The sequence below is a fragment of the Thalassophryne amazonica genome, chromosome 14 (genome assembly GCF_902500255.1).
Source record: "Thalassophryne amazonica chromosome 14, fThaAma1.1, whole genome shotgun sequence".
Taxonomy (NCBI): domain Eukaryota; kingdom Metazoa; phylum Chordata; class Actinopteri; order Batrachoidiformes; family Batrachoididae; genus Thalassophryne; species Thalassophryne amazonica.
In genome coordinates this window covers 72,369,417-72,383,182 of record NC_047116.1, presented here as the reverse complement: position 1 = coordinate 72,383,182, position 13,766 = coordinate 72,369,417, and the positions used below count along the sequence as shown (strand labels likewise).

The window sequence follows — 13,766 nt, the reverse complement described above, 5'->3', positions numbered from 1 at the left end:
CACCTGCATTCACGTTTTGGGATAAATTTTTTCACTATCAATGTTTTGCAATTTATGGTTTGCGGATAAGTCATGAGTTGCAGCTGATTCGTGTTTTGGGGGTTAACAACCATCAGGTGCCGGGTTTGACTGTGACATAAAAGAAGTTTAAAAGACACAAAAAAGAGACAGGTTTAATCTATACCCCCGCTGAAGAAGAGGAGACTGTGGAGGGTGAGAAGGGGGCCATCTGTGTTCTGGACTCTAAACGCACACATGCTAACGCATACACACATACACATGGATCGCCTCCCGCTGGAGTGGAGCGTATGATCGGAGTTAACACAGATTTAAGGGGAAAACTTCACTACCGACAAGACTGGTCTGGATGGCTGTCTCGTTTTATTTATTTAATTTGAATTAAATATGCAGAGAAGCGCTGCATAAAAACAAAGCTGCGTTTTGGATTTGAGAGTGCAGAGTTGGTGCACAGGAATTGTGAACTGTTTCTGTAATTTATGTCTGTAGCATGGCTCAAGCAGAGGGTCACCCCTTTGAGTCTGGTCTGCTTGAGGTTTCTTCCTCAGAGGGAGTTTTTCCTTACCACTGTTGCTCTGGCGGTTAGTAAGATTAGACCTTACTTGTGTGAAGTGCCTTGAGGCAACTCTGTTGTGATTTGGCGGTACATAAATTAAAATAAATTGAAATTGAAACTGAGGTACTTCAATTCACTTTCAACAATCCTACAAATTTGAAATTTAAACTGTTTGCATATGACACCTCAAATGGTTGTTCCTCCTCACCCATTGGTGCTCCTGCCTAGTCTGTATCCTTTCTCATGCAAGTATGGAAGGTTGGATACCCCATGATGGGTCCCATCTTATGCCCTGGGGCGACCTAGGGCAGGCAACAGTCAGGATTACTGAAACATGTCGCTGTGGGACTTTGACTCACTAAGACTGCCTGCAATTTTAACACATTTTCTCAAAGGGTTTCTTTCACCTTTTTCTCTCAAACTGAAACATTCCTGAGATTTTTTGTTCATATTCCCGATTCAAATGCATCAACACAAAAGATGAAATGGTATGGGGGAGACACGGCTGAACCCAGAGGAAAGATGCTTACTGTATGACTAGTTTGTAAATATGACATATTTCAAAGGCAGAGCTTTGTTCTACAGCAATGACGGGTTCAACAAATGCATCAGTGCATCAGTCCAAAAACTATATAAAAACAACATCATGGCATCATCCAACTGGGAAAACATTTAGTTAACATACAGGCCACTATGTGTATTTCATACTAGATTCTTCACAGTCGATTATGAAGGCGAATCCACACCTTCTTCAGGTGGAGTGAAGAGTCACAGTGCTTTAGAGTCTCAGGCTATCATGATTTAACTAATGGAATGTATCATGTTAGCTAGCTATATTATTCATTCATTCATTCATTTTCTTCCACTTGTCTGGGTCTGGTGGATCACAGTGGCAGCAGATCAAGCAGCTCAGTTGACACTTCCCTATCCTAGTCCTCCAACACTTCCTAGGGGATTCCGAGGTGATCCAAAGCCAGGTGCGAGATATAAACTTTTCAGTGTGTCCTGGGTCTTCCCCAAGGTCTCCTCGCAGTTGGAGGTGAGTAAGACAACCATGGGGCATCCACATCACATGCCCAAACATCCTCAGAGGGCTCCTTTCATTATGAAGAAGCAGTGGCTCAACTCCGAGTCCCTCCTGGATATTTGCAGCAGTCCTAATATCCCCATACTGCTGCATCACCCCCTACAGGACACCTTGGGGGATCCATTCTCACAACTTTTCCAAGTCCACAAAACACGTGTAGGCTGGTTGGTCATACTCCCAAGGCCCCTGTAATATTCATGCTCAGAATAGAATGCTAATCTGTTCCAAAAACAACATGTGCATAGTTTACAGGCAGTCACAAAAGTGAAAGCAATAGTTCAAATATATTCTCTTTAATTAACTTAACTTAATTAACTTAACTCTAGTGCACCACAGTTAGCGAGCTACAATTTAACAAAGATTGCTAGCTATCAAGGTCAGCGGTCAACAACGCATTTGATGCCAAGATCACTTTTAAACAAGCAAAAACATAAAGTCTTCCTGTTTATTAGCCACTAGCGCAAAAGTTCATAATTTGGTATAACAAAAACAAAACAAAAAAGCAGATAATAGATTACACAATCTAGATTATTACATCAATGATAACAGGTCACATGGAAGCTGTTGGCTTCATAAGAGGATCTTAAGGGTCCGTTCACACATAACATGATTTAACTAGTGCACAAAGGAGGAACTGCATGCCATTCGTGAAAAATCAGAGCTGCTTCTAACGCCTTGTACACGTGTCGCTACAACTATTCGCACACACCAGCGGCTGAAAGACAGAGAGTGCCCTGTGAGAGCCCATTCGATCCCTCTCGTGGCAGGTGTGGGCCAAATTCCAGGTGACACACACGAACATCCAACACCGCTACGATTGACACTTAGAAAATGTGTGGCCATTCGCGCTCTTAGCACGAAAACAGTGAGCAGATGGTCACTTTCCAGCTAGATGTGAAATTTGTCTTAGCACCCCCACAAGTGTGGCAGTGCAAAAAGCATGTGCATGTGTCACGCATGTCTGCATGTGTCGCCTCCCCCCTGCTCTCCCCCGAAACACGTGGCATATGTATGTTTTCCGCCCCCCGACTCCCCCCTACACATGTGCCGTGCGGGGGGGGGGGGCACACTTGCATAAAATGCTTATATGTATGTACAGACCTGATCAGATGCAGGGCCGGACAACCACATCTGAGCCCACACAGCACGGGGAGGCGCCTCCCAACTGCTGACCAGAGACACAAATGAACACAGAGACCACAGCCAGGACAGGTATATTAATAAGTACTACACTACCTACATACACAATTACATAACAATAACTAAAAAAAAAAAAAATCACATAACAGAAACAGAGTGACATTTGCAGTGTGCGCTGAACTGACGGGGCATGTCCACCGACAGCAGCAGTTGTTGAAAAACATATATCACTGTTGCGACGAGCTGCAGCGAGCAAGTGCACAGGGCGCACATTGACAGGCTGCCCCAGGTGAAATGGACCAACAGATCATAACTCGCAGCGGGCAAACTGAACGTCACATCACCCACGTGAGCCCTGTTCCACATGACAGCTCTCCGGCGGCGCGCTGTACAAAGGACATGTGTGTCGGGCCGGACATGCGCGTGGGGCCAGCTGGACATGCCAGGACAGCAGATGTGGACATAATAAGAGCGCACTGCTTCCGTCACGTCATTTCATGACTCTACGTCTATGACCATGGGTCATCTACAGAGGAACAGATGGTTCATATACTCAACAAAAATATAAATGCAACACTTTTGGTTTTGCTCCCATTTTGTATGAGATGAACTCAAAGATCTAAAACTTTTTCCACATACACAATATCACCATTTCCCTCAAATATTGTTCACAAACCAGTCTAAATCTGTGATAGTGAGCACTTCTCCTTTGCTGAGATAATCCATCCCACCTCACAGGTGTGCCATACCAAGATGCTGATTAGACACTATGATTAGTGCACGTGTGCCTTAGACTGCCCACAATAAAAGGCCACTCTGAAAGGTGCAGTTTTATCACACAGCACAATGCCACAGATGTCGCAAGATTTGAGGGAGCGTGCAATTGGCATGCTGACAGCAGGAATGTCAACCAGAGGCTGTTGCTCGTGTATTGAATGTTTCATTTCTCTCTACCATAATCCGTCTCCAAGGCGTTTCAGAGAATTTGGCAAGTACATCCAACCAGCCTCACAACCGCAGACCACGTGTAACCACATCAGCCCAGGACCTCCACATCCAGCATGTTCACCTCCAAGATCGTCTGAGACCAGCCACTCGGACAGCTGCTGAAACAATCGGTTTGCATAACCAAAGAATTTCTGCACAAACTGTCAGAAACTGTCTCAGGGAAACTCATCTGCATGCTCGTCGTCCTCATCGGGGTCTCGACCTGACTCCAGTTCGTAGTCGCAACCTACTTGAGTGGGCAAATGCTCACATTCGCTGGCGTTTGGCACGTTGGAGAGGTGTTCTCTTCACGGATGAATCCCGGTTCACACTGTCCAGGGCAGATGGCAGACAGCGTGTGGCGTTGTGTGGGTGAGCGGTTTTCTGATGTCAATGTTGTGGATCGAGTGGCCCATGGTGGCGGTGGGGTTATGGTATGGGCAGGCGTCTGTTATGGACGAAGAACACGTGCATTTTATTGATGGCATTTTGAATGCACAGAGATACCGTGACGAGATCTTGAGGCCCATTGTTGTGCCATACATCGAAGAACATCACCTCATGTTGCAGCAGGATAATGCACGGCCCCATGTTGCAAGGATCTGTACACAATTCTTGGAAGCTGAAAATGTCCCAGTTCTTGCATGGCCGGCATACTCATTGAGCATGTTTGGGATGCTCTGGACCGGCGTATACGACAGCGTGTACCAGTTCCTGCCAATATCCAGCAACTTCGCACAGCCATTGAAGAGGAGTGGACCAACATTCCACAGGCCACAATTGACAACCTGATCAACTCTATGCGAAGATGTGTTGCACTGCATGAGGCAAATGGTGGTCACACCAGATACTGACTAGTATCCCCCCAATAAAACAAAACTGCACCTTTCAGAGTGGCCTTTCATTGTGGACAATCTAAGGCACACCTGTGCACTAATCATAGTGTCTAATCAGCATCTTGATATGGCACACCTGTGAGGTGGGATGGATTATCTCAGCAAAGGAGAAGTGCTCACTATCACATATTTAGACTGGTTTGTGAACAATATTCGAGGGAAATGGTGATATTTTGTATGTGGAAAAAGTTTTAGATCTTTGAGTTCACCTCATACAAAATGAGAGCAAAACCAAAAGTGTTGCATTTATATTTTTGTTGAGTATATCTAATTTTTTGTGATTTTTCCCCATTGAGAACTTAAAATGACGTAAAACAAACTTTGTTTTAAAATTCAACAGGTTTTATTCAAATAGTAACTTGCAATGTATTTATGGAATTCACATATAAAATCAATAATGCAGAAACTTTTGAAATCACTTACAGATTTAATGATAGAATTCATCTTTACAGAATTAAACATCATGCTCAAAAATAAAAAAGCACATAAAATGAAAAATTTTCAACTTTACAAAAGATTTCTTACATGGCATACCACCGACACTACTCCAAAAGATGTTCAGACAAAATAAGAATAAATCTTCGAGAAATAATAATGAAACCTAAAAAAAATTCATCTATTGATCTACAACCAACTACACATTTTAGGAGCAAAAATAAATTCAATATAAATAAATAAATAATACTTTATGATATTTAAGAGCAAAACTGTGTACAGTTTTAAAACAAACAATAAATTCCCTGAGAAAATTCCTATGAAAAAATATAAAGTTTTTAATCACAGATTTGAAGACTCAGTATGACAGTAAGATACGACAATATAATTGAACACAATTTTTAAAGCAAAATTGAACAGTTTTAACACAAACACATTACAATAAAATTTCCTGAGGAAATTCATATGATAAAGAAAAAATATACAAAAATAATAAAAAAAAAAATATTTAAATTAATGTTTGATCACCAGAGAAAAAATTTCTCTGGAAGTAAAATTAAATTTTATCAAAAATATTCCATGTACAATGCAAATTAAATGCTGCTGCTAATCTGCTCATAAGCTTTGATATTATGAAATATAAACAGAATGCTAAAATACCCTCAGCCGTATGAGGATTGTCTTCATAATAATTAATTGGTATCCCAGTGCAAAGTGTAATATATATATATATATATATGCGCATGCCGTTTATTGTGTTATCTGTGTATCACTAATACGAGGTCTGTGATGAAAAAAGCGGTCCTTTTTATTTTTTTCACAAAATGGATTTGATTCATATGTTTTTACGTCAGACATGCTTGAACCCTCGTGCGCATGCGTGAGTTTTTTCACGCGTCGGTGACGTCATTCGCCTGTGGGCAGGCCTTGAGTGAGGAGTGCTCCACCCCGCCCGTCGGAATCTCTGTCTGAATAGCCGCTGCGGACGGCGCGCGTTGCTTTATCAACATTTTTTCTGGACCTGTGAGGAATATCCAAGTGGACACTACTCGAGAAATTAAGCTGGTTTTCGATGAAAAGTTTAACGGCTGATGAGAGATTATGGGGTGTTTCTGTCGCTGTTAAGGACTTCCCACGGAGCGGGACGTCGCGCAATGCTTCCAGGCGCCGTCGTCGGCCTGTTTCGACCTGAAAACATCCTAATTTAAGGCTTAATTCACCCAGGACATCGTGAGAGAACAGAAGATTCAGAAGAGGCCGGCATGAGGACTTTATGCGGACATTCCACTGTTTAAGGACATTTTGTAATGAAAGACGTGCGCGCAAGTTCGCCGAGTCGTCACGCAAACGACTCGGCGAATTTGCGTGTGCGCCGCGACAGGAAAAACACCTCCGTGTTGAAAACCATTTGTAAAATTCAGGCGGCTTTTGATGGCTTTCAACAAGTGAGTAACAGACATTGTTTAACAGCTTGGGCATGTTCCAACTTGTCCGTTAAGGTTTCCAACGGAGGTGTTTTTCCTGTCGCGACCCCCCGCGGTCGGGTCCGGCCCGACATGCGACTCTGCCCGCACGTTCTTTCATTACAAAATGTCCGTTAATGGAATGTCCGAATAAACTCCTCATGCCGACTTCTTCTGAAAGTTCTCTGTTCTCTGACGACTTACTGGGTCAACAGAGCCTGAAATGTGGAAGTTTTCAACTTGAAATGGCAAGATGCTGCCGCCTCGAAGCGCAGATCGCCGTCAGGCGCCGTGGGCCGTCCTTACGGCGACACTACCAGACCAAAATCTCTCATCAGCCGTTAAAATTTTAACGAAAACCAGCTGAATTTATCGAATGGTGTCCACTCAGTTGTGCCTTACAATTTTTGAAAAATTTTTTATCAAACAAAGCAACAGTCTCTGAGCCATTACTAAACAATGAAAAAACGACGAGAGGGTGGGCCACTCCTCACTCAAAGACTGCCTACAGGCGAATGACGTAACCGACAGGCGTGGAAAAAACTCTGGCATGCCCACGAGGGTTCAAGCATGTCTGATGTAATCACACGTGATTCAAATCCATATGGTTTTTGAAAAAAATAATAAGGTCCGTTACTTTTATCACAGACCTCGTATATTCACCTCTGTATGTTTATATTGGTGTTGTAGGATAAACTCAATGACATTTTAATGGCATCCAAAGGAGATCATGCGTGTGCACATGCATGAGCTTCTGAAAAATGTGGAAGTTACCTTCGACTGCAGGATGTGCGTGCACACTGATGTCTGCGAGATGTCTTGTGTTATCAGGTTGTGAAAACAGCGTTTTCCGTTTTCGAAGTGTTTTTCAGTAGCTTTTACATAATATATGATAGACATTTAGATTTACATGGAAATTAATCTGTTTTGGAGCGGATTCTGCCATGTTGCATTAGTAGCCAGAGAGAGACCAGATGTCACGGTGCCTCTCTACTGTGACTGGGTGTCCCCCCACCCCAAAAAAAAAGACAGATTTGCAAGACTGTTAGCTTCTCAAACCTATAATCTGGGTCAGGAAGAAGTTCAGGATGGTCCTGTCTATACTTCTTCTGCTTGGATAGGACATCTTCGGATTATGGCACAATTGTAGAAATGATGGTAGTACTGTCCATTGATGTGATATTTATTGCAGCCTCCATAACAACTCTGTAAATTTGTGGCACGTCCCTGGCAAGGCTGCCTTTGACAGTTCCTGACTTGCCCTGACTGCTGAAGCACTGCCAAAGATAAACAGTAGCCGTAGTGTACAAGTAGCCCCTGACAATGCACGTTACCGTATTCTTCCCTTGTTCCATTCCAGTGGTGTATGCAGTCAAGGCATTGATTAGGGCATTCCTCTGGTGCCTGGTTCACTTGTCCTCGCCATCAAGTCTGTCATCAGCACTCTTGAGCTGCAAGTTGAACATTTCCATTGTTAGTCATACACAATTATATATACTTTCCTGTTCAGATACTGTATAATTTGAGCGGCGTGGTCATAACTGGTATTCAACTCAACTCCTTATTGGACAGGCCCTATATTTTTAACAAGCTGTTTATTTGCTTGCAGAATTTTTCTCAGGTTAGTTATCAGTGAGGTATACCACACAGGTGAAAGCAGATCAGACAAAAATGATTAATCCTCTGTACCCACCCACCGCTATTTGTGTAAAGGGCCTTTCACACTGCATGCTTTGGAAGCGTCAGAGGCATCACAAATCGGTCTAAAAAGCATTATTTTCAATGAAACACGTAGCTTTTTACAGGCGTTAGAAGGGTTGCGTCAAAAGCTGTGCTAAACAGATGCTTCTGCGGGGAGTGTGCGCATTCCTGCTTGTCCACAGAATGACGTTCAAAGTTCAACCCAATCCAACTTTTGGCGCTCTGAACTGTGACAAAGCTTTGCACTGTCCAATAGAAACGTGTTGGGTCAAAACATGGAAGACTCGTGGCAGAAACCACTGATCTCTACAAAACAGAAACGTGTCACAGGACTGCTCGTTTATACAGAGCAGTTTTCTGAAGAAAAATCCTTGCAAATGTTTAACCCAAAAATTAATTTGATTGTGAAATCAAATTGCTATATTAAAGCTTTTTCTTGGTTCAACGACACATATACAACATGGCGATCATTCAGCTTTCCTCTGGAAAAAAAAAAAAAAAAAAATCAGAGTGAAAATCTCCGCCCCCCTGCTGCATGCGCCGCGTCAGGGCGTAGGGAGGCGCTGACACAATGTGACTGACGACACATTGGGAGTTGTTGCCTGATGCGTATAAAGCATGCTATGTGAAAGGCCATTTAGTTACTAGTTTCCATAGATACAGCATGTTTATAAATGCACTGTAAAAAAAAAAAAAAAAAGGCAAAACTTTATTGAAGTGAAGAGGATCTAACAAACAGATAACACATTAACTCACTTCTTTGAGTGACTTTACTGGAAGCCCCATTACTTCCAGGCACTGCTTGTAATTGGTTCAAGCACACATTTCTGGTTTAGCTGGCCACCCTTCGGATAATCGTGTCAGCAGCGTCCACATTGTTCTCTCTCCTGGTATGTCTGGGAACCGACACTTTCAGGGATGGCCCAAGGATGCAGTGCATCAACTTTGTCATTCAGCTGTTCAATACTGTGAATGATGTCATTCTGCTTCTCCTAGAACACAAAATGTATATAGATCCACGTTACAACCTTAATACAGAAGTTCCCACTTTTTTATTAAATCCTATGCTTCACAAATGATTAAGCCAATGCTGTTGACCTTTCATCATGAGCACGGACAAATCTGTGAATGAACTGAGTGATGAAAGTGAGCTATGGAAAAAAAAAACTTGAAAGATCTTGACAAGGCTCTGGCGGGGTCTGGTGGTTGTCCCCCAGAAAAATGTGAAATCTCAAATGCATTCTGGTGCTTACTCAGGTCTATTCCAAAAGAATCTCCAAAAATAAATGTTTTTGTTGGCACAGGTCAGTTTTTCCACCCCAGATAAGGTGGAAACCTCAGTAGTACAGCACAGAAGTCCTTATGTTTCAAGTGTATGGTACCATACACAGTATGCACACACTATGCAAATGAAACATTATGCAAGGGACACAGAATTTTTTTATAAAAGAAATTCTGAAACTTTATATCAGCAATAAATAAATATGTTTATTGAGTAACAGGGCCTGTAAATTATTTCTTTAAGGAAGGAAAGTTAGCATATACATCTTCATTACTGACAGATTTTACTCTATTTTCAAATTATATCCCAAATAGAACAGAGTATTTCTTGCCAGAAATGTTTGAATATTTTGCTTGCTGAACATGAATTTTAGAATCTACTGGCACAAGACACTATACAATCTTATTTAACCATTATAGTACAAACCTCTGCATAATCGGGCTGATGTGAATCTAATGCAGGCACACGCTCAACCCACTGATCAGATGGAGGATTCACTGATTCAACAACTCTTATGGCAGCCGGCGTGGTTGCTGTTGGGGGGGAAACAAGCAATAATCCAAAAATATTATCACAAGCTTATCTTCATAAAGTCTCTTTCTGGGCACTGACATTACTTAAATTTCAAATGTGTCAACGCCTAATAAAAGAGTATATATTTTAGTCATGTATTAGTCAAAATATTAATTAGGCCTGTGCCTCTCTGTGGCTAACGTTAGCTCCATGCTAGTCAAAAATGTGTTGGTTTGGTTCCCATTAATCCATGGCTGGCATAATCAAGCTTCAAGCAAGTTTTGTTATTTCTGGCTAAAACGAATTTGTGCTCACATCAGGTTCCGTTACCTTCTTTTGATAGTCACAGCGTCGATATCACGACACAAAGGCCCAGCCATTTGAAGCTAGCTGCTACCTGATGGTAGCTATGTAGTGGTTCTTTGTGAGGAATCCCAGTCGACGAGCGTCCAGAGTTAGTCCTCCTCTTCTGCTGTCAGTGGTCTCTTAATCATAGTATAGAGACTGAACAGGCAAATTAACTTGTGGAACACAAAATTTTATTTGCTAAAACAGAACGGAGTTGAGTGCTACAACTCAGCTAAGTCGTCGTCTTCTTCTTCTTCTGCTGTTAAACAGCGGGTTTTAACCCAACTCGGTGCTCTACTGCCACCAACTGGTTCGTGAGCAGCACTGCAAGCAACTGTGAAGCAGCAAGCATATTGTTAACAAAATTTAATAGTAAATAGATCTATGTACACAAACTACTTCAAATAAAATGAATTCATTTGAATTGTATCCTCTGATAATATTGGTCAAACATGTTTTAAAATAAAGCACTATAGTGTTTCAGACGTTCTGACCCAATTATTACAGTAGTTTTGTGAGACAGCATTTCTCTGAGCTGATAAACCTGCTCTGGCTTTACCTTTAACCACGAAGGAACCAAACACTCATGCTAGAAATTTGTTAACTTAATTGGCAATACTTGAATGTATAATGTGATTACAGGAAATTATACACAATGATCACTGATGCTTTTTTATTTATTTATTTATTTATTTTTTACCAGAATGAGTATGTTGCATTTTACATACAGAAATGATTGTATCCAGGTCTTACAATTATATTGTGTACAATGTACATGTTTTACCCTGGATAATTATAATAGCATGCCTCACTGCAAACATGAATTAAGCAGCTGATATTAAAGGAATCAGAAAGCAAGAAATATGTTGTAACAATTATGTGGTAACAATTCCCACCAAACACTGTTCGACTGTGACATGAAGTCATCCTCAAATGAGGCCTGAGCGAAACACTAAACCCTGGACAAATGTTCATTCTGGAAATGTGAAATCGAGTTGATTTCTGCCACTGTAACGTGTGTGACTGCTACATTCATCTCATGTTCAGCATGTTTGTTTCAAAACATGTTTGGAGTTGTGAAGTGACCAGTAAAAAATATTATTTCTATGAGCTGTTTTATTTAAATGTCAATGCTTCCTGCTCATGCATGTTGAAGACATAATTTTGTAAATCAATTTTTAATAACTTTAATGTATTTTTCCTTATTTACAAAAATGCTAAAGATAGGCTTTTTTTTAAATTTGGCAAAATGTATGTAACTCAGGTCTGTGGAACTTCTGGATAATAAGCTGCCATTGCAATCTGTTTCCATAAAAAACATATTTTGGTAGCTGACAATCACAGTCTGTAGTGATGTAAATTATTTTGCAAAAATTAATATTCTAATTAACAGAGTGCATGTTTATGCAAGTTGCACCAAGACATGTTTCGGAGTTAGCTCTGTCAGTTTACTACAGTAATCTTGAAATTATACAGTATATTCAGTAGGCCTGAATAAATCATAAATGGACAAATTCTTGATTACCATGGTAGAGTGCTTAAATTATTTCCTATTGTTCATTCTACCTATGTTTGCACACATAATTTAAATGGAGTCCAACATTAACTTTCTGTATGCCATAAATTATATTTAATGTTATCCTATAATGTGAAATTTTACACACACACACACACACACACATATATATATATATATATATATATACACACACACTTTTATTTAGAGGTAAGCTTTACACATACATGAACATTATGTGAATGTTGAACATTAAGCATACATTCTATGAACATTTGATTGATTTTTGCAAATGTTTCCTTACATGTTTGTCTAATGTTTGCATGGAAGCAAACATTATATAAACGTTCGCAAACTTGCTGAACAGTAAACAAACATTCTATGAACGTTTGTTTGATGTTTGCAAATGTTCGCTTCTGGGTGGGTGTCCGCTCAATAACAGGGATTCAATAAAATGCAGTGTTTTTTAAATACGTTTATCTCCATGTTGATTTCAGGCATTTTACGCACATTTTATAGTACAGCCATGGTAGGGCAGTGGTAAAGTTTCAGTCTGGCAATCAGAGCTTTTGTTAATTGCAGGTTTGAATCCCGTGGGTGGCATGTACTGTATTTTTTTTTTTCCACAGCAGCTGTGCAATGTGGTTCCACATGCTCCAGCTGCTTGCACTTGTGTTCCTGCTGCGACGGTTTTGTGCACGCTTGTGCACATGCACAAAACCGTCGCAGCGGGATTGTTCAGACCTGCCCGACTATGTGTTCCTCCCGATGTCAGCTCGATGCTTTTGTGCAGTTTGTTTCACCGTGATTCGCCCTGATTGATATTCGTGCTTTGTGTGAAGGGGCCCTACGTTTTGTGTTCCAAAGGAAGAAGAGTTAGTTCCTCTGTCATTGTCAAAAACATCCTGTTTCTCAATGTTGGAAAGAAAAAATTTTCTTGATTTTCTAGTTCTGACTGTTTTTCCAGGTCCCCATCATGCTGAACATGAGTGATTCTGCTAACAACCCAATATATCCTGAACCTTGTTGACAGAGGTAAAATGACTTGTGAACAGTTTTTGTGTAGACTTTATAAATGTATCTAGTGTAAGTGTTTATCATTGACACTCCCACAAATGGTCCACTTACGAGATGGCCTCGATCATGTCCAGCCCCATCTCCACACAGCAGTGGGCGTGGTCAGCCCTCGCCTCTGGCAGCCCAGACACGCAGTAGTAGCAGTCTCCGAGGATCTTGATTCGTAAACAGTGGTTCTCCTGCCAGCAAGGAACAAGCAACTCAGAAACGAGAGCGCAAACATGAGTGAAAATATACTATGGTTGTTCTTGCAATGACTTTTAACTGTACAAACTATTTACTTTATATTAAGGCCATTCATGGGCGCAATTTGGTGGGGGATAGGGGGGACATGTCCCCCCCACCTTTTCAACGGGGGGGACAGAATGTGGTCTGTCCCCCCACCTTCTGACATATACGTGTGTACTTGAAACATGCTATGCCAGTCTTATGTGCAAACCATGTCAGTCTTATGTGCAAAACCATGTCAGAATAGTATCTTTGTTTCTGCAAGTTTGTATTTTTAGCAGCATTGACTTGTTTCCAACACCTGTTTCTTGTTTGTCACATTCAAATTTTCTGGGACTGCATTTGCCCAGATTTGAAACCAAAAATAGTTGCCTCTAGAGCAGGGGTGGGCAATTAATTTTTACAAGGGGCCACATAGGGAACCTGAATTATGCCCAAGGGCCACACCATCGATAACGCGACTGTCTCCCATTACAAATTTTACAAAAAATGACCTATTTAATAGCTTTTATAGGTCAT

At 41.2% G+C, this 13,766-nt stretch overlaps 1 protein-coding gene across 1 annotated transcript in view; it reads right to left on the bottom strand.

The window, feature by feature from the left end:
* adcy5 (adenylate cyclase 5) overlaps nucleotides 1-13,766 on the bottom strand; it is a 365,757-nt gene that overhangs the window by 173,610 nt on the left and 178,381 nt on the right. Inside the window, 1 exon segment of the mRNA XM_034185849.1 lies at nucleotides 13,071-13,198. Coding sequence (XP_034041740.1) covers nucleotides 13,071-13,198 — 128 coding nt within the window.